The 21,798-nt window shown below is 43.8% G+C and overlaps 1 protein-coding gene across 1 annotated transcript in view; it reads left to right on the forward strand.

Moving 5' to 3' along the window:
- MACO1 (macoilin 1) overlaps positions 1-20,093 on the forward strand; it is a 60,330-nt gene extending 40,237 nt beyond the window's left edge. Inside the window, exons 7-11 of the mRNA XM_081817772.1 lie at positions 6,166-6,324; positions 7,653-7,835; positions 10,599-10,719; positions 14,753-14,927; positions 19,619-20,093. Coding sequence (XP_081673898.1) covers positions 6,166-6,324; positions 7,653-7,835; positions 10,599-10,719; positions 14,753-14,927; positions 19,619-19,821 — 841 coding nt within the window. The 3' untranslated portion in view covers positions 19,822-20,093. The remainder of the gene's footprint in view (positions 1-6,165; positions 6,325-7,652; positions 7,836-10,598; positions 10,720-14,752; positions 14,928-19,618) is intronic.
- Positions 20,094-21,798: the final 1,705 nt, after the last annotated feature.

The raw sequence follows: 21,798 nt of genomic DNA on the forward strand, positions 1-21,798 counted from the left end.
AACCACATCTTTATCCTTTCATCTGTCGTCAGATAGACATTTAGGTTGCTTCCATATTTTGGCTATTGTAAATAACACTGCAGTAAACATAGGGTGCATATATCTTTTCAAATTAGTGTTTTCGTTTTCTTCAGATGAATACCCAAAGTGGAATTACTAGATCCTACGGTACTTCTGTTGTTAGTTTTTTGAGGAGCCTCCATACTGTTTTCCAGAGTGGCTGCACCAATTTACATTCCCAGCAACAGTGCATGAGGGTTCCCTTTTCTCCACATCCTTGCTGACGCTTGTTATTTCCAGTTCTGTGTTGTCTTGCAGAGCCTATAGCCCCTCGGTCACTAGCTCTTTAGGGTTCAGAGATAACCAGCAGCGCCGAGGCTCCTCATCTTTCCGATTGATTCATGGGGTCAAACCAGCAGCTCTGGAAATACACACTTAGGTAGTTTTCTGGAGTGGGTATAGAGTGTGACTCATAGAGTGTTTGGGGAACCTAGTCATCCCTAGGTGAAGTCCTGGCTGAAAAAAGATCTTCTTTTTTGCAGGACTTAACTTCTTAGGGAAATTTACTGCCTCAAAGCCTTAAAGTTTTCTGAGCTGTCAGTCAAGCCTCATAAAGCCTGAGGCTTTATAAAAACCCTGAAGTTATTGGCAGTACCCATTGGAGATTTGTACACCTTCAATGAAGTCATAGTACTGTGGGCTGTAATTCAAGTAATTCACAGAAGATAAGGATTACAAACATTTAGACACAGATATCTCCCTACCTTTTCAGATACTTCAAAACAATACCCCTTTCAACTAAAAGCCGACACTTGAATACTGTACTTTGTTTTACTACCAGGTGTATGTACTTCAAGATACTCAGAGATACTTTTGCTACTTAGCCTGCCTGGGAGACTAACGTTTGAGCTCCATTCTTTTGGTCAGCTAGGAGATTACCCCTTATTAAAATGTAAATCTTTCCTCTTAATATTAAATAATTACCAACATTCATATGATTACTTACCCTAGTTGAGTGGGATGAGGGAGAAAATGAGATAGAGTTTGGGTTTGGAGCAGGTAAGAGGGATCCTCACCTTGACAGTTAATTGGGCTTTGAAGGCTGTGACGCCCTGAAGAAGGGCTGCTCTGAATGACCCCACCCCCGGGAGTGAGGTAGTCTGCTGGGGGTCAGAGCTTGCTTCACAGGTTACAAGTTGGGTGGCTGTCTTTTAAAATTATTAATAAAAGTGTCTAGGAAAGGTGTCTGGACCTAATAGGTAACATTTTGGGTTGGTTAGAACCTTGGCTTGTCTAATTGGGCACAAGTGGACATGTTGGTTAGGCACACAGACTCTAGCTTTGCCAGAGGCCCTGTCTGGATCCCAAGTGGTAACAGCATTGGGCAGACTTTGTAGGGGTGAAAACTGGTTGCCACAGGAGTTGGGCAAGCACGAGGTGCATTTACTTCCTGCCTGAGCCTTACCAAGTTTGTTAAGATCTGTCTGGCCCAATTTCTTTTCTTTTCTTTTTTTGGGGATGAGAGTGCAGTTCTTCTGGAGTAAAGTTCCCTTTTATACCTTCATCTTTTATGTAGGGAAGAGAGTAGGATTTAGCTCTGATAAAAGGGGTCTGAGCTTGTGGATGCGTTTTCTTTCCTCCTTCCTTCTGATTCCTATTTACAGAAATCGGTTTTAAGGGTTATAAACTGTTACTTCTGCCTCATTTTCTTCCTGACCACTCGCTGCTGATTCAGATTACAGCTGTTGACATTTTAATAAAATCCCATGAATGCATTTGAAGATTTTGCATTAACCTCTAACACCATTTAATCAGTACTTCTTGGTGCCTCACACCAATAAATTATATATCTGCATTTTATCTAGGAAGTATTGACCTTCAGCACCAAAGGGTTAAGTATACCATTAAGACAAGCAGTAGTTATTTGTCTAATAAATGTCCCTGGCACTTTGACTGGCTTGATTCAATTCAATTTACTAATTCACATAATTCTTTTTTTAAAACTTGTGTACATTTTTCTGTTGAGCATATGCAAAAATTGAAATATATCTTAGAAAATAGGATTGTGTAGTGCCTCCATACAGGGGAATATTATGCAGCAATTAAATTGTTTATGAAAATTTTCTAGGGGCGCCTGGCTGGCTCACTTGGTAGAGCATGCAGCTCTTGATCTCAGGGTTGTGAGTTCAAGCCCTGCATTGGGCACGAAGCCTACTTAAGAAAACAAAAAAAAACAAAACAATTTCTGATGGTGTGGAAAGGTGTGTATGATATGCAAACTGCATATGTGGTACTCTCTCATCAGTATTAAAAAATATTGACATATACAAACAAAGAGAAGGAAGACTCAGGCAGAACAGAAGTAAACCAAATGTGACTAGTGAGTGCTTCTGTCTGAATGAGAGGATTAAGAATTACTGACATTTTCTTTTCTTTTTTTAGAGATTTTTATTTTTGTGACAGAGAGAGACACAGCGAGAGAGGGAACACAAGCAGGGGGAGTGGGAGAGGGAGAAGCAGGCATCCCGTGGAGCAGGGAGCCCGATGCGGGGCTCGATCCCAGGACCCTGGGATCATGACCTGAGCCGAAGGCAGATGCTTAACGACTGAGCCACCCAGGCGCCCCGAATTACTGACATTTTCATTCTGTATTTTTACTTTTCTGTTGTTTCTGTTGTTGTATGCAGTGTTTAACCTGGACTGGGTGTCACTTCTGCAATAAAAAATAGATCTAGGGCGCCTGGGTGGCTCAGTTGGTTAAGCGACTGCCTTCGGCTCAGGTCATGATCCTGGAGTCCCAGGATCGAGTCCCGCATCGGGCTCCCTGCTCAGCGGGGAGTCTGCTTCTCCCTCTGACCCTCCCCCCTCTCGTGCTCTCTCTATCTCATTCTCTCTCTCAAATAAATAAAATCTTTAGAAAAAAAAATAGATCTAATAAGGGATTGTAAATCATTTTACCACCTACCTCAGGAAAGATTTAAAATATAGTGAACATGCAAGGTTAAATTAATGCTTTCTCTGAGAGACAATGTATAATTGCCCCTTACACGTTTTTAAAATTCCTGAGAGTTTTCCATTTAGCACTTGAAGTTATCTTGTGTGTCAACATGCAGTGTTTCCCCAGATTGGTGTTTCTTCAACTGGGGATGCCGGTGTTAGCTCCCCAGTTTGCCGCAGCTGTTTGGGGAACAGTAATTCAGAGTTTCACAAAATTAATGGCAGTTATGAAAATCCTTAAGCATTTTAATTTTACTTCTCCATCCTGTGAAATTAGGTTATTTTATTTTTAAAATAAGCTTTTTATTGAAGTATAACACACATTCATAAAAGGGCACAAATCTTATGAATTTTCATAACCCTGGTAACCACGTCGTTCTATTTTTGTTGTATTGTCTTTGACAAAATTTCACAATCCTACATAAGAAAGTACATTTTTGTTCAGGGTTCTGCGGTCTCCAGAAGTTACACTCAAGATATTTTGTACTTTTTGTTCTCATAATTGCATTAAGTCTTTGAGTTTTTACATTTTTCTAGGAGCTCTAAAGTTTCATTCAGAATATTGTCATTATTCTTAGTTCAGGGTAGGAAAATTGGCCCTTACAGATTAAAGATGCAAAATAATAACTGCAAAGTTATTGACATCTAGCCTCTGCAGATTTCATTTTTCTTTCATTCCCACCTGTGGCAGTGCTTTGCCCCAGTCGGCTGGTTGTGTGGAACTTGATTCCTGGGCCTCCGCATATGATACAGCTTAGGTTGCTAATCTAAGAAGAAGCAGATCAGCAGCCAGTGGTAAGTGTGTCAGGCCTAGAAACCCTAGACTGAGCTGGGAGGAACTTTAGAGGTCATTAGCCTACAATGGGGAAACTGAGTCTTGGAAGGTTACATGCCTTGCCCAGGGTCGCAGACTTGGCACCAGAGCTGGATCTAGAATCCTGGTCCTAAACCCCATTATAAACCATGCTAAGCCCCTATTCTCGTCTTTAAGCTCACCCTTTGTACTAAAAATTCAACCCTCAGACTGTGAAATCGACTTCTCCAGAAAGATAAATAACCTAGCACGTTTTTCAGCCAAACTTCTTAACGGGGATGACCTAACAGCATCGACCTGCTTTGGAAAATACCCCTTGGGTTACTTCGGGTGAGTGAGGGATGGTGTGGGGATAGTATAAATGCCAGTCTGTAATTGTTTAGAGCAGTTCTGGGAGTGCATTCAACTGGAATAACCCTGGCAATAGGGAAAGTGTGGCGTGATGTCGACTTGTGACCCTTCCCTGGGGAGTGAGCTATGTCAGGAGACATGGCAGTGCTTCTGGACTACGGTCGCTTGTCTGTTCCTGGGCACTGGACAGGGGGACAGGCTGCGGTGCCTGGGAAGTGACCATCGATGTGTTATGACTTTTTGTTTTTGAGATTTTGTTTCAGTTGACTAAAGGTAGATCAGTAAATAAAGCCTCTCTTTGATTTTCCAAGGGAGGCCAGACAACATATATTTCGTAAGTGTTGTTCACTGTGGTGGGCCCTGGGGACTTAGGGCTTAATAAAACATGTCTGTAAGGACTGAAGTCTATGGGGCTGGCAGTTCCAAGGAGAGGTCACCACTGCCCTCCAGAAATCTTGGTTCTGTTGGTATGCTGGATTCACGACATGCGTAGGGTCTCATCAGAGCCTACTGACTTTTGTCTGCCTGCCTGTTTATCAGAAAGCATACCTCCTCAGGCCCACCTGCAGCCATCCTTGGCCTGAGCTTCAGTGCTGTCCACAGTCCCATCCACCAGCCCCATTCTGACCTTTCTCACTTGGTTCCCAGAGGGCACGGCTTCCTCAGAGGCCAGGCTGATTGTTCCGTGCCCGAATATCTATGGCTGTCCTTACTTTTTTGAGCTTTTGAGCATGTTTTCACCTGTTTAGATTGCCCCCTCCTCCCCTTCTTCTTCAAATCCTGCCCAGCCTTCCAGGCCCAACCTAATTCCCACCTTCTCTTGTCGGAGCTCCTGTGGCACCTCTCCCCCTCCCCCACTGTGGGTGACAGCCATGGCTCAGCCTGCTGGGGAAGAGAATGGGCTCTGGAGGCTGTGTCACCTGGGGCTGGAGCCTTTCCTGAATCTAGACCTCTTCATCTGTAAGAACGGGAGTAACCAATTGTCCTTGGCCCACAGTTGGGCGGACTAAATGAGTTCATACCATTAAAGCCTGTGGAGCAAACAGTACGTGGCCTGTAAGTTCTCATTAAGTATTAGTTGTTATTCCTTCTCACATGTATTCAATCCGGTCTTCCTTGTGCTACTGTCTCACCACTTTAAGTCGCCATTTGTGGGCCTCTAGTGAAATTATAAAGCCCTCTCATGAAGAGAGTCTGGATCTTATACTTTCTCTTGACCCTTTTCAGTCCTACCTGCGCATATAATAACTCCCCAAAACATAGCGCTTAAAATGGAGCTGTTACTGTCTTAAAAGAAAACAGATGGAACAGAGGTTAAGGAACTGAACAGAAAAGATAGGCTTCAGTTCACAGATGGAGTTTTCTTACGATTCTCAGAGCGTGTCATTTGTTCCTGTTTGCACTGTTGTTGAGTCGAATGAGCTCTTCTGTCACAGTCACTAGAGGTGTGAACATCGTGTAGCAAGGATGCTAGCAGTTTCCGAGGCTGCCTTAGACATGCTTCTTCTCTGGGCCCGCGGCGGAAGGGAATCTTGAGACGGTAAACTCTGGTGTATCAGGATACCTCAGAGCCAGTGGGCCATGAGCGGGCCGTTGCTAATACAGCTCCCTTGCTGAGGGGCGTAGGAGAGTCACCGGGGTGGGGGTGTGTGTGTGTGTTGGGGTTCCCACACCTTCAGCCACCCTCTCTCTGCTTGTCCCTCCCCCTTAATTAGCAGCTCAGGAATTCACAAGCACCTCGGCTCACAACATGTGGAGGAAATCAGGTCACTCTCTGGCGGTGGGAAGAGGTGGGGACCCAGGCTGAAAGAAGCACTCAGTGAAAAGCCAGTTGCAGACGGGAGGGAGTCGTGGTGTTGAACGCCGGAGCTGCCGGAGGGGTCTTTTGCCACCCGCCCCTCCTCCGCAACCGGCGAGTCTGGGACTTCAGCCAGGGTCTCCCGCAGAGCCCTGTGGGTGTCCTTCCCCTGATGATGAGAATGCCACATTTCTCCTTCTCCTAGGCTGGAACAAGACATTAAAAAGTTAAAGGCTGACCTGCAGGCCAGCAGACAAGTGGAACAGGAGCTCCGCAGTCAGATCAGCTCCCTCTCCAGCACCGAGCGGGGGATCCGCTCTGAAATGGGCCAGCTCCGGCAGGAGAACGAGCTGCTGCAGAACAAGTACGTGCACCTTGTGGGCCTTTGGTCGCGAGCCGAGCGACCGCACTGTTCCTGTGGCTTCCAGGGACTGGAGCAAAAGATGTGTGATGACAAAGGGACCTGGCAGAGGGGGTTTTAAATGAAATGTTTAAAATCTTTAATGTAGTACCAGATATTCAACATGTTACAAAATCTATAAAAACTTGTTTCATCGCAACAGAACAGTTTATTAATATTACTGTTCTTTCTTTTTTCATTTATTAAGTTCTTCTCTTAGTTTAAAATAGTCATTGAGCTTTTGTGATACTATAAGTAAAACTGACGAGCAGTCGTTCTGCCACAATTTGAAAATCTTGCTCCTTTGAATGAAAGTTTCCAGAGGAAAAGACTCTATTTATTCATATCTGGAACTAAAAAATGACATTGAACTTTGATTTTATTTGAAGAGGCAAGCCAAAAGCCAGCTCTTCTGTGTGAATTTGTTTATGCTTCCCATTGATTCATCCTGGAATTACTTCTTGACTCAATAGTGATCTTTTTTTTTTTTAATCTCTCAGCAGTGTGCGTGCCTGGGGTAATGATTACTGTGATAGGCTCTGGGCTTTCCCCATTGAAAGAGGAATCGTTCAACATTCTTGAGGAACACAACTCAAAGCTAGAGCATTATAAGCACGTAACTTCTCCATTGCTTCTGACCCATATACCTAATGGCTCACGCTGACAGAGGGCATCTCACCTTACGCTGATAGTCTGAGATGAACTCACCTTGTACTGATATAGAGAGCTGGGGGTGGTAGTAGGCAGGGAAGGGAATATGGCTGAAATTTCTATCTGAGATTAAGCACCCTGTGACTCTAACTCCGGGGTCTATTTTGGGATACTTTGAGAAAACGTCTCACAGCTGGAAAAGGAAAGGCTGCAGCATGATAGTATTCAGGCAGAGAAAAACCTTCCCCATCCCACCCTTTACCTTGGCTTCTGTGGGGCTGGTTCCATCAGTAGTTCTTTGATCAACTCCGGTTCTCTCCCGGTGCTTTGGGGCACAACTAGAATTAGTTGTACAGCTGTCTTTCACTCTGTTAGAAACTTGTTTTATCCTTTTTCCTGGATTGCCTTCTGTAGATCGCTTACCGTAGTAGGGCAAAGGCTAGGTCTTATTCTGTATGTTGTTAGGCAGCTTGTTTGTTGGTGTTTAGAAATTGTTAAAGAATAATGACAATGTGTTTTTCCCGGGCACTCTGGAAGCTGACATTTATGATTTGCTGTTCAAAAGAGGAGCCACGTTTCTCCAGGGTTTCTAGTGGGCATTTCTAATGATGAAACTCTGTATGATAATCATTTCCATATAGATTACATAATGCTGTGCAAATGAAGCAAAAAGACAAACAAAATATCAGCCAGTTGGAGAAAAAGCTAAAAGCTGAGCAGGAAGCCCGAAGTTTTGTAGAAAAGCAATTAATGGAGGAGAAAAAAAGGAAGAAGTTGGAAGAAGCTACTGCTGCCCGGGCCGTTGCATTTGCTGCCGCGTCTAGGTATGTCCGTGCCACTCCCCCCACCCCGACCCCCCACCCCGCTCCCGGCGCTGCATCTGAGGTGGGCCTGCCTTGCACCAAGACCCAAGACCAGCATGGGAGTTTGAGGCCTCAGGCAGCGTTGAAATACAACCATCACGCACTGATAGGTTGCCACCAAGTACTGTTTCCTGAGATGGCCAAGGCCCATCCATACAACTTGCGCAGTCTTGTAACAGCTTCATCCCTCAGTGACCTCATCTAGGGAGTGGGATGTGGGCGTCACCATGCCTCCCACTCCCAGGAGGCAAAGTGCTGCTCGTAAAAGGGTTTCCGGTCACTTTCTGTGTGGCCAACAACTACTAAACACTTGGAGAGATTCCAGTCTGGAATTTCGTGCCCTTTATTTATTTATTTTTTTAAAGATTTATTTATTTATTTGAGAGAGCGAGAATGAGAGAGAGAGAGAGTACATGAGAGGGGGGAGGGTTAGAGGGAGAAGCAGGCTCCTCGCCGAGCAGGGAGCCCGATGCGGGACTCGATCCAGGGACTCCAGGATCATGACCTGAGCCGAAGGCAGCCGCTTAACCAACTGAGCCACCCAGGCGCCCCTCGTGCCCTTTATAGAACTGTCATTACTCTCTGCTCTCAGGTATATGTGTTTCTGAAGTTTTTATCTTAAAATAGAAGAAAGGAAAATCTTGGTTGCCCAAGTCCTTTGTATTGACTGACTGACTGCTCCTGTCTTTGTCAGGTATCAGCAAACTCACATGAGCTGGAAAAGATGAAAAAAACAAAACCATAAGTCATTATTAGGTATCATTGAATTTGTGGAGGGTTGAGAATTGGGGACTACTTCTATACTATTGAAAAGTATTCAAGTATTCCAGAAACTGAATTCCAGCCAGGAGGGAAGAGCCTTAAGAGCCTTCACTTTATGGCTTTTTCTTTTCTTTGTTTTTTTTTGTTTTTTTTTTTTGACTAGCAAAGTCCATCTGCGTGGCGGGGGTCAGTTATGGGTTTAGAGTTGCAGGGTGAGGATACATTATGATTGATTTCATTTTAAATTTTTATCGTAATTTGTATTGATATAATTCTTTTTTAAAAAATATTTTATTTATTTATTTGAGAGAGAGAGCACATGAGCAGAGGGAGAAGCAGGCTCCCCGCTGAGCAGGGAGCCCAATGTGGGACTCGATCCCAGGACCTTGGGATCAGGACCCGAGCCGAAGGCAGACGCTTAACCAACTGAGCCACCCAGGCACCCTCGATATAGTATAATTCTACTGTAATTCTTCCTTAAGTTTTTCTTTTTTGTATGTGGCATGTTAAAAGCCTTCTTTTGGGTTCTGGCATTGGTAGAAGAACTGATGGATCATCATTTCACGTTTAAGGAAATAATAGCCAGAGAGAACTCTTTCCTCCTCTGGGCTCCTGCCTCCCCCAGCCAACTCTATAGTGCAGATGGCTGAGCTCACTTGGCCCATCAGCATCCAGACGGACTCACAAGACACCTCACTAGCCTGCCTAGGATGTGGGGGTTTTGTTTGTTCATTCGTTTAAAGATTTGTAAGCACAGACCTCTGTAAAAAGTACACGTTTCTGGGCGCCTGGGTGGCTCAGATGGTTGGGCGTCTGCCTTCGGCTCAGGTCATGATCCCGGGGTCCCAGGATCGAGTCCCGCATCGGGCTCCCTGCTCTGCGGGGAGCCTGCTTCTCCCTCTGCCTCTCTCTCTCTCTCTGTCTGTCATGAATAAATAAATAAAATCTTTAAAAAAAAAAAAAAAAGTACACGTTTCTGAAGCACTTAGGCTTGCAGGAGATTTTTCTGAACAGTCATTCATGTGGCCTGTGCTGTCCTTAATTCATCCAGCACCTCCTACCCTGAAAAAAGTCCCCTGAGGAGGATATGACAGTTCCTTAACCGTATTGTTCAGTATCTTATGCCTGAGAATCAGTACATTGGTTTTAATCTCTTCCCTGACTCCCTTTTGCTTCCAGTCAAGCTTATTTGTTTTGATCTTATCCTTTGACGGTCCTCGTTTACCATCACTTAGGTAGAGGCTGTTTTTATTCTCAAGTAAATCTCAAGGTGTAAGTCCCTCACTGGACCTTCCTTTTTGGTAGGCAGAAGACACCTACCTTCTCCATCTGGCTGTTTCTGAAACCTAAACGGTTAATCAGCTTTGGACTGGCTATTGCCATCATCTTTTTTAGTTTGTTCTTCTTACAGCCCTGAGAAGCAACCTAACGCTCTGGCAACTTCATGACTCAAGAAAGTGAACTTTCCAAAGCATAGACCCTCAAAAGTGAAAAATTTTTTAGCTCACTGCCCCCTGCTGGAGATAGTACACATCCAGTTTCTTGCTCAGCTCCCGGGTTCTGTCTCAGGTCATGTGGCCTGGGGGGAGCTTGCTGCATTGGGAAGCTGGAAAGCCTCCGTTCTTATCCCTGGAGTTCTGTGACCTACCAGCTAGGTGAGGTTGGACTGGTATTATATCTGTGTAGTCTTAGTTTTCTTCTCTGGAAAATGGGACAATGTATCCTACCCTTGCAAAGAAGGCAGAATGGGTAAAGTACCTCACGTGGTGCCTGGTTCATATTAGATACCCAATTAATTGTCTCAGATCATTGTTGAAATTGTCAAAGAACAGAGAATGAGTAGACTGAGCCAAAAGCTAAAACCGGACAGACTCTGGAGTATAAGAGAAATACCAGTCTTGCAGCATAAGTAAACCTCTAGTCTTTTAAATCCTTTTCTTTCCTTCTCTTCTTTTGCAAAAGGGGGGAGTGCACCGAAACCTTACGGAATCGGATCAGAGAATTAGAAGCAGAGGGCAAGAAGCTCACGATGGACATGAAGGTGAAAGAAGACCAGATCAGAGAACTAGAACTGAAAGTTCAGGTATGGGGAGCACAAAAAACTTTCTCCTACTTGGATTCTCCTTCTGTGTTAGCTGTGTGCTCAGTGTTGCAATGTGGAGATGGTGCCTTTTTGTTTTATGAAGATTTTATTTTATTTATTTGAGAGAGAGAGAACACGAGTACACAGAGGGAGAGGGAGAAGCAGGCTCCCCACTGAGCAGGGAACCCGACACGGGGCTCGATCCCAGGACCCTGGGATCATGACCTGAGCCGAAGGCAGACGGTTTTGCTTAACCGACTGAGCCACCCAGGAGCCTTGGGATGGTGCCTTTTGATAATAGGCCAAATCCCACTGCATCTGAAAATCTCTGTATGACAAAAAAAAAAGCTCTAGCCTTGTCCAGCTCATTCAAGTAGTATTTAATTAGCCAGATTCTAATACAACCAGAAATGTTGACAGTCTTTTGACACAGTTTATACCGGAATTGGACCTACTGTAGATTCATTTCATTTTTTCAGGTTATAGGCTAGATTAGTGTGCTTTGGAGCTTTTGCATCTCTTCTTAGCCCTAACCCTCTGTCCATCGCCAGGGAATTGACTGTTCTGAATGGCTCTCAGCCTTGTAGATGGCAATTCTGAGCAGTGCATGATGGGGAAAGCGGCCAGTGCTGTGGACACAACCGCTGGGCGGTGTGTATCTTAGCCCGGTATTTGGCATTGGTTCTCCAAAGGGACATTTAAAAGTGATGTCACATACCGTGAAGTTACAGTAATTTGAATCACGTGGAACTGGTAGGGAATTATGGGCAAGTCGGTGGAGTAGGATAGATGCCCTAGAGACAGAGCCTGAAGTCTGCAGTAAAAGTAGCAGCACAAATGGATGGGGAACAGTGAGGACTGGTCAGAAAAAGGCTTCAGAACAGTTAGATAACTAGAAAAAAAGAATAAAATTAGAAGCTCATCTCATGGGGCGCCTGGGTGTCTCAGTTGGTTAAGCGTCTGCCTTCGGCTCAGGTCATGATCCCAGGGTCCTGGGATCAAGCCCCATGTTGGGCTCTCTGCTCAGTGGGGAGCCTGCTTCTCCCTCTCCCTCCTGCTCATGCTCTCTCGCTATCCCTCTCTCAAAGAAATAAATAAATAAATCTTAAAAAAAAAATCTCATCTCATACCATACAAAAAGAAATTTCAGATGGAGTTAAATATAGGCAGAAAAGAAAAGCATTTTATTTTAAACCAGAATTTGATCTTGAAACCAGGAAAGACTTTCTTTTTTTTTTTTTTAAGATTTTATTTATTTATTTGACAGAGAGAGCACAAGCAGGTGATGTAGCAGGCAGAGGGAGAGGGAGAAGCACGCTCCCCGCTGAGCAAGGGAGCCCGATGTGGGGCTTGATCCCAGGATGCTGGGATCATGACCCGAGCCGAAGGCAGTTGCTTAACCAACTGAGCTACCCAGGTGCCCCAACCAGGAAAGACTTTCTAAACAAAAATAATGGAAGAAATCATAAAGCCAAAAAAAAAAAAAAAAAGAAAAAAAATCAGTTGCAGTGAGTACAGATATTGCAACAAATATAAGGAATTAATACTCTTGATATGTAGGTAGCTCATAAAATTTGTTAAGTAAAGCTCAGATATTCAGAAAAATAGGTAAAGAATATGAAAAAATAATTCACAGAAGAAAAATAAATGGCTGATAAGAATATATCCTCATCAATCACCAAAGACCTATAGATTAAAATTAGATATCATTTATCTCCTGTGAAATTTCTGTTTCTTTTTTTTAATTGCAGTAAATTTGGCACACAATGTTACATTAGTTGCAAATGTACAACATAGTAGTTCCACAACTTTGTATGTCATGCTGTGCTCCATGCAAGTCTGTCACCCTACAACCCTATGATGTTACAGTACCGTTGACTCTGTGCCCTATTCTGTACCTTTTATCCCCTTGACTTATTTATTATGTAACTGGAAGCCTGTACCTCCCACTCCCCCTCACCCATTTTGCCCACCCCACCAACTCTCTGTATCTTTGACTCTGTTTCTGCTTTTGTTTGTTTGTTTGTTTGTTCCTTTGTTTTGTTTTGTAGATTCCTCAAATCAGTGAAATCGTATCTTTGTTTTTCTCTGTCTGGCTTATTTCACTTAGCATAGTATCTTCTAGGTCCATCCATGTTGTCACAAATAGCAAGATCTTACTCTTTTTTATGGCTGAGTAATATTCTGTGTGTGTGTGTGTGTGTGTGTGTGTGTGTGTTCATCTTCTTTATCCATTCATCTCTCAATGGACACTTAGGTTGCTTCCATATCTTGGTTATTGTAAATAATGCTACAATAGACATAGGGGTGCATATCTCTTTTGGAATTAGTGTTTTTGTTTTCTTTGGGTAAATACCCAGTAGTGGAATTACTGGATCATTTGGTATTTCTACTTCTAATTTTTTGAGGAGCCTCTGTGGCCGCACCAGTTTGCATTCCCACCAGTACTGCACAAGGGTTCCCTTTTCTCCACATCCTCACCAACACTTGTTAGTTCTTGTCTTTTTGATAATAGCCATTCTAACAGGTGTGAGATGATTTTGTGGTTTTGATTTTCATTTTTCTGATTAGTGTTATTGAACATCTTTTCATGTGTTGGCCATCTTATGTCTTCTTTGGGAAAAAATCTGTTCAGATCCTCTGCCCATTTTTAATCAGATTATTTGGGTTTTTTGGTGTTGGGTTGTATAAGTTCTTTATATATTTTGGATATTAATCCTTTGCAGAATATATCATTTGCAAATATCTTCTTCCGTTCGTTAGGTTGCCTTTCCATTTTGCAAAAGTTTTTTATTTTGGTATAGTCCCAGTAGCTTATTTTTGCTTTTGTTTCCCTTATCTCTTGTGAAATTAGCAAAGAGTTTTTAAATAATAATATCAGCCTGGGTGAGGATGAATGAAACAGGCCTCATAATTGCTGGTGGAAATATAACTTTCTGGAAAGGGTCATGTACTTTTTAAGTATTTCCCATTTTACAACTCCTGCTTAAGATAAATATTTAAAAATCTCGTCAATGATTGATACACGAAGATGTTCATCATAATGGTATATAAATGAAAAAAAAAAAACAACCTTAACTAAGAAAGGGAGATTTGTTTCATAAATTATGATACATGTAAGTAGGAATATTATACAGCCATTAAAAATTACATTTCCAAAGAACAGTTGAGATTATATAAGTTTTTTAAAAACTGTATACAAAACTGTCTATAGTATGATTTCATTTATGCTAAAAGATACACATATGCTTATAAAATATTAAAGGGAAATATATAGTTTTTCACAGTGTCAGGATATGGAGTGATTTTCATTTTCTTCCTTGAACTTTAATATATTTCTAAATTCTCTATAATATGTTTGGATTTCTCTCTTAAAAAATTAAAATACCTGTATGTGTATATATATACATATACATATATACACACACACATATATAATATGTATTAAAATACGTATTGAATATATTGCATATTTTGTATATTAAATAAATATATATCATATGTTACATATTATATATAATATAAAATAAATATATGATATATATTAATATATAATATATATTATATATATGGGCTACATTACCAGATGTTTTAAGTGGGTTTATTCTGCAGTATGTCCTGTCAAAATAATGAACACTTTTATAATTTTTAGTGCAGGTTGAGAGTAGAGTTTTGGCAAATTTGATTATAGCAACATTTGCAGCTGGTAGCAAGGAACAAGTTCTTTGTGGTTCTTCTGAATTAGGCTTGTGAGAAAGTGTTTCATTTGGAGACCAGTCCATTTTTACTAGAAACAGCCCAACACAGTCAAATTTATCTACTAAAATATTTTTGTATGTCATATCTTCATATAAATACATCTTGCACTTAGAGGGATCTAAGTGGTGAGGTCTTAACCCATGAAACACCAGGATTCTGTATTCTAGGGGCCAGGTCAGTAATAGCGGGATTTTATTTGTGATTTCAGGCTAATTTGTAGACATCGATGCCCAAACTATCTTGTAACATCTTGCTGCTTTGATGATGTTGATAGGAGCTTCGGAAGTATAAGGAAAACGAGAAGGACACTGAGGTGTTAATGTCAGCCCTCTCGGCCATGCAAGATAAAACACAGCACCTGGAGAACAGTCTGAGTGCAGAGACGAGAATCAAGCTGGACCTGTTCTCTGCACTGGGGGATGCAAAGCGACAGCTCGAGATCGCCCAAGGTAGGAGAGCAGCGGGCTCCAGATGAAGTGGTATGGCTAAGAATGCGCAGGGATGCAGAGAGCAGAGGTCCCTTAGAGCTCAGAACCAAAGGCATTCAGTTTTCTTTTTAAGTGGTTTGAGAAGTGCCCAGCGTTGATATTTAGGAATCATCACATTAATTCATTCTGCAGACATATTTTGAGGTGAGAATATGTCAAGTGCAGGGCATCCAGAGAAGAGTATGAATTTCTGTGCTCAAGGAGCTCACGGTGTTGTTGAAGAAATAGAGAGCTGCAGAGCCACCAAAAGGTGCTGGTGCTGCGGTATGTACAAGGTTGTGGGAACAGAGGGAGAAGCAGAGACCAAGCCCGTGTGGGAGTTCGAGAGGGCTGTTTCCCAGGGGAACTGATGTCTGAGCTGGGTTTTGAATGATGAGCAGGGGTCAGCCCAGTGAAGAAGCAGTGTAGGAGGGTAAGGGGCAGAGAGGCCAGGAAACAGAAGAAACCGCTTGGGCCAGGCCAGGGAAGCTGTGTTCCGAGCCGCAGGTGGCTCCGCGTGGTTACAAACGAGCAGCCTCTAGAGAGCCGGCTGTTCACTCAGCAGGTCTTTCCTGAGGCCTACTGTGTTCCAGGCACTGTGAGGTCCCCCGAGCGGACAGGCAGTCACAAGCAAGCACAGAGCGGAGCAGATGCTGATGGGTGCGGGGATGGAAGTGAAAGTGTCAGGCAGGATGTGTGAGCCTGTCCCCGTGGGGCCGAGGGTTCCACATGGTGGTGGTGGAAGATCCTTTGAACAGGGAGCATTTGAGCAGAGGCCGAAAGTAAGAGAGTGCGTGAGCCATGTCAGTCTGGCGGGGGGGAAAGCACTTCAGGGGGAAGGAGCACCTGGCAGCCGGTGGGGCTGCAGCCTGAGGGATGGGCAGAGTTGTTGGAGTCAGCAAGTCAAGACTGGTGGGAACCACGTTCCGCCAGACTTGGTAGCCCATGGGAGGACTTTACTCTGAGGGACTCGAAAAGCTTTGGAAGGTTTCTGAACAGAGGCATGACACAGTCTGATGAAAAGCAATTTAGATTCTGTCCAAGAATTTGATTAGCCAGCAATAGATTACTGAAAAAATTTTCAAACACTTGGACTTAGTAGAAGGAGAAGAATATTTCAACAGGTACTTAAAGAGCATTTGAAGCATTGTACTAGAAGCTAAAGGGGAGACAAAGATGAATAAGACGCAGTCTAGTGGGGGGATCGACTAGGGCAGTGGGGCTCAAACTTTTTGGTCTTAGGGACCCCTTTACACTGTTAAAGTTATCGAGTTCCCCAAGGTGATTTTTTTCCAAGTGGGTTATATCTATCAATACTTACCTATTAGAAATTAAAAATTTAAAACATTTATTAATTCATCTTTAAAATAACATAATAAACATATAACTCAACATATTTTTATGAAAAATAACTGTATTTTCCAAAGCCAAAAAAATTTGAGAAAAACGGCATTGTTTTACATTGAGCAAATCTCTTTAATTTCTGACTCGGTAGAAGATACTTCAGTTCTCATCTCTGTTTCTACATTCAGTCTGTTGTAATTTTACTTGCATGTTGTTTTTGGAAGACTCCACTTACCCCAGGAGGGAATGAGTGTGAAGAAGGCAAATGATGTGTTAGTATTATCACGAAGCTGGTTTGGACCCTGCGGACCCCGTGAGAATTACTGCACTTGGGCAAGCCAAGCAGAAAGGCCTACTGCCTTTAGGTAGAGGTAGGAGGGCTTGAAAGGCCAGAGCAGAGATCAAGGGTGGCTTCATGAGGGAGGGGACATGGAGTGGGCTTTGAAGGATGAATTCTGAGAACAGAGAGTGGCAGGGAAGAACATTGTTACCTGAGGGAATCGTGTAAGGCAAGGCAAGAAATGCTGGGAATGTCCAGGTGAGCAGTCCAGTGGCTTCCAGCTGGAGGACTTGGGAGATTAGGAGAACCATAAATGAAGCCATACTAGAGAATGTATTCCCTAGATTTTCAGGAGGAAGGGGGTGACGTGTTCTGGCCATCATTTTGGAATAGCAATGTGAAAGATGGATTTGAAGGTGAGATTGGGTGGACGAAGAGGAGCCTGTGAGGAAGCGGTCACTGTCTTTTGTCTAAGAGGTGAGGCTTGGGGGAGGGGGGAGATGGTCCAGGCAGGGAGTGAAGGAAAGTGGAGGCACCCGAGGGGTGTGGGAGGATAAAGTTCCCAGGAGCAAAGGAAAAAAGAGCAGGAAAGATTCGAAGGATAAAAAGAGAGAATGAGTTTGGTTGGAGCTGTTCTGATTTGAAGTGGCTTCCTGACGGCCAGGTGGAAGATTGTCATCAGTCAGTGGGAACTTAGGGTCTAATACCCAGAGAGAGGCCCAAACCCCGGGAGAGGGGAGAAATATAGAAGTTGTGAGAAGCGAACAGAACCATAGGAGTGGCTTGGGTTGGCACAGGGGTAGAGCAAGAAGAAGAGTAGGCTGAGGGTCAGGCGGATTACTGTGGACTCAGGGGAAAGCATTTAAAAAGAAGGTCCCTGGGAATTCTGCTGCTTTCAAGCTGAACTTCTGACCATACACTGGCTTTTTTGCCCTCCTGGCTCAGCTTGCTGAGAAGTAGCCACCCCTCTCTGACTCGTTTCATTGACTTGGATTTGTCCACTTGGAGGAGCTAGCCCCCGAGTGAGGAGCACCTGGTCGCAGGGTAGCCGAGGGGAGTTTGGCTCTCACCAGCACAGCTTCCTTGTCAGCCCAGGAATTCCTATAAAGCGACAAAAAAAGCAAAGAGAACTGCCCTTTCCAGAGCCCTGGGGATGTTTGCATGTTGCTGATTAAAAAAATCAAACTTAAATCTGCCTGGAAAAAAAAAAGATACGGTGACTCACCTCTCAGATGCTGTTAGGTATTTTATTCATCTGAGGCTTATTTTGTTCAAAGGGAAGGAGGCTATTTGATGCTTACTTGAAGCCGAGGGGACATGAAGGCAGTCAGGGGGCAGTTCCTTTCCATGGCTCTGCTGCCTTCCTCACTACTTCCCTCCACTGTCAAGCTCAGAATATCCTAATAAGGATCCAACTTTGTAATTCAAATCAAACCCCTTGTTGCTTTTCTGCTTCCTACTCTCGATATCATTTGCTTCATCCCAGTTCCAAAATGACTTTCATCTCTCTTACATTCTTTCTAAAAATGTGCCACCGTGCTCTCTTAACATTTCAGATACATTACCGTCTTCTGTAGGAATCAAAATGAGTGCAACTCAAATGCAACCTCTCTCTCTTTTTTTTAAGCATTTAAATTTCTGAGGGGCTACTCCTCTAAGTGTTCTTCCCCGAGTAGACCAGGGAACTTTGTTCAAAGCGTGATGGAAATGACACGGGCTTTGGAACACTGGTGCTGGGTTTAAATCTTGCTCTACCTCTTTGTAACTGAATGACTTTGGGCAAGATACATAACTTGCAGAGCCTCAGCTTTCTACTGGGCTGGGCACTAGGGATCTAGCAGTGAATAAAGATGTAGACACAGTTTCTGCCCTCATGGAGCTCATAGACCACTGGAGAAATGATGGACAGGAGTCATCACCAGAGGAGTAGTTACGAGAGATGGAAGAAGGCCGTACATAGGAGTGAGGACTCTGGAGCCAGACCTCATGGAGCCGGGTCCTGGCTCTGTCATGCAACCTCTCTCTGCCTCAGTTTCCTCATCCATAAAATGGATGATGATGATGATAATTCCCATGTCACAGGGTCATTGTGCTGAATAAACAAGTCTACGTAAACACTTAGAACGGGACCTGGCTTCATGCGTGTTAGCTACTGTAGTTATTATCCTTATTAGAAGAAAGTGACAAAAAGGCAAGTGTAGGGTGTGTTGAGAATCTAGGAATTGGGGGGCAGGGTCGGGTCTGATTTAGAAGGGAGGGTCAGGGAAAGCCATGTGAGGAAGTGGAAACCTCAAGAGTGAACACAGAGAGAGCAGGAGAAGCATGGAAAGGGAAGCGGCCCAAGGCAGGCAAGAGTTGGTCGGATCTAGAAACTGAGCATAGCGAGGGAGGGTGTGCTGCAGTGTTGTGCAGGCGTCCAGCCAGGGGCACGATGCCCAGAGGCAGGGGCGAGCACGCTGAGTACGTGGGGGCCCTCAGTGCAGCGGCTGCAGAGCCTCGTGTATCTTCTGTCAGAGCACCTGGAGGCGGAGGGTGCTGGGACTGACTCTGCGGCCTCAGTTGTTCTCTGTGCCTGGGGCCTGACACTCAGATATCCAGCCTCCCAGAAAAGTAGTCCAGCTCAAGAGGTGCAGCCTTAGTGCAAAAATCCCTACCCTCTGAGGCTGCCCCGTAGGCCGCTGCCGTGCTCAGAACGTGGCTCCTGGAAGTGACCTGTTTGCTTGTCACACCTACATAAACAGAGTCCCTTTTCAAAAACCTGCAAAACCATGGCCCACAGGCCAAATGTGGCCTGCTGCCTGTTCTTGCACCGCCCGTGGGCTAAGAATGGTTTTTGTATTTCTCCAAGTTAAAAAAAAAAGAAAACAACAAAGACAGTCTGTGGCTCACAATGCGTAAAATATTTACTATTTGGCCCTTAACAGGAAAAGTTCCTACCCTTACAGCCCGCCAGAGCTGGAGCGGAATGCACTTGGGGCTGGCCCACGACAAGGGCATCGTGTTAGAGGAGCCCTCCCTTCCCACTAACGGTGGCTCTTTGATCTTCCAGGACAAATTCTTCAGAAAGACCAGGAAATCAAGGACCTTAAACAGAAGATAGCTGAAGTCATGGCCGTCATGCCCAGCATAACGTACAGTGCCGCCACCAGCCCCCTGAGCCCCGTTTCCCCCCACTACTCTTCCAAATTTGTGGAGACCAGCCCCTCTGGACTTGATCCCAATGCCTCTGTTTACCAGCCCCTGAAGAAATGAAGACCAGCTGCGGGTTTTGCCCAACCATTTGGTTACCAGAAGGCACCACAAAGGAACGTCTCTGGCAGTCAAGATAAAAAAAAAAAAAAAAAAAAAAGTTTATATTGTATTTTGTGGGACTGTATATGTTGTCGTTTTTAAAAAGGGGGGGAAGATAACATCCAAGTCTGATTAGAACTGCCCATCAGTTTTTCTTGTAAATTTTTAGACCTCACAGAACTTTGCAGTTTATTTTTCTCGGCCAATACATTAAAACCACTCTTGGATTTCAAGTAGCCAATTTTGCCTTTTATGTATTCTTACAGTTTCCTCTTGAAGAAAAAAAAAAAAGCAGGGTTTTTGCTTCTCAATCCTTTCTTTTGGTTTTGTTCTTAAATAAGCAAGCAAAACCTGCACATTGGATTCACATGGGATGCTAATGAAAACGTTTCCTTTCTAGAGGAGGGTTAATAACCTCACACAGCTTTGATTTTATAGCTGCATCACAGAAGATGATTCTTGATATTACAGAAAACAAAAGTTGATTACCCCTCCAAGGACCAAACAAATTCCGGGAGTGTCATTTAAGCCGAGGGGAGCAAGGTGATGAGACTAGCTGTGAGAGTGTCACCTGGGGTTGTGTCGGAAACATTCCTGTTCCCCTCGGGTGTGCAGTCCTAGAAAATTGCTAGCAGTGCCTTGGGAAAAGACATTTCAAGAGGAAACTTGCTGATTTTAAACTGTTTTCCCCCTTTACCATCATCTGTCTTCTGTCTGTGTCGAGCTCACTGCGGATCCTGCTGGAAACTGGTGGGTAGCGGGGCTCTTCGTGACCGTCGCTGCTCCAGCCCCTGTGCCCTTCCAGAGAAGGCACCAAGGCGTTCTGGACTCGTCCTGAGGCAAGCACCTCGGGGCGGGGAGCTGGGCAGTGTGTGTGTGCCAGAGACTGCGGTGACAGCTAATTAACAGGCTGCCGTTCTAAGTTCGGGGTTTGTTTGTTTTTTTAATTTCATTTCATTTAACTGTGCTTTCCTCTCTTCATCATCTTGTGTTTGATGATTTAAAAGAAACGACTATTCCTCAGCTCTCGTGCCAAGGAGGGTTTTTTTTTTTAAGAGTTTTAAACTCAAAACTCTGCACAAAGATTTCAGTATCAAGTGTACATCAGACACTTGGAGAAAAGTGTTTGGCAACTTTTGGAAGTGTTTAAGAATCAGGGTGGGGGGGGGCTGGGAGAGGGAGGGGCAAAGCAAAATTGTATTGGGAAACTAGGAAAATTAAGAAACCAAATAGATTGGTTTGACTTCCTTGCCATGGGTTCTGGAAGGACACAGTTCTTCTCAAATTTCCTGTTAATTGGCATGTGCGTCATATTTAAAGCAGATTAAGTAGGACAAGCAAGTCAGCAAAATAGAAGTTATTAAAAAGAATCATCCTTTTAATCACAGATCTCATTTTGGGGTTAAAAAAACTTCTAGCTTTAGCCAGGTGTGCATGTTGCTGCCATTTTGCATTTTTGAATCATCTTGTGTAATTGTTGCCATGGAAGTGTTACTCAGAATTGTCATAGGTTTTTTTCATCTTTGTGCAAAAACATGGAAAATTGTCCCTGACTTTGTGTTGAGGTTTCCCCCATTTTGCTGCCTTTGGGGACACTATTTCGTTAAACACGTGGTCTTGGCTGCATTCTTTTTTTTTTTTTTTCCTGTGGGGTTCAAAAGAATAAACATTTTCTTACAGATAAAACTAGTTTTATGCCTTTTTAAACTTTGCAGGAGGGACAACAAGGTAGATTGTTCTGAACGGGCCCTCGATGGTCGCTCTTGCTCTCTCCTCATCTCGGCACCCTGTTAGGGGGCAGTGCCCCATGTGGGGGGCAGAAACAGGATTTGGGATGAATCCATGCAGGGTCTCAAGTTGTTTTTAGTTCTAGTCCAACTTAAGACATATGCATTCTCATTCTGTCTCCCTCATGCTTCCCTCTCTTCCCCTCCCTCC

Source organism: Leptonychotes weddellii, chromosome 4 (assembly GCF_054177405.1).
Source record: "Leptonychotes weddellii isolate Sample4059 chromosome 4, ASM5417740v2, whole genome shotgun sequence".
Lineage (NCBI taxonomy): Eukaryota > Metazoa > Chordata > Mammalia > Carnivora > Phocidae > Leptonychotes > Leptonychotes weddellii.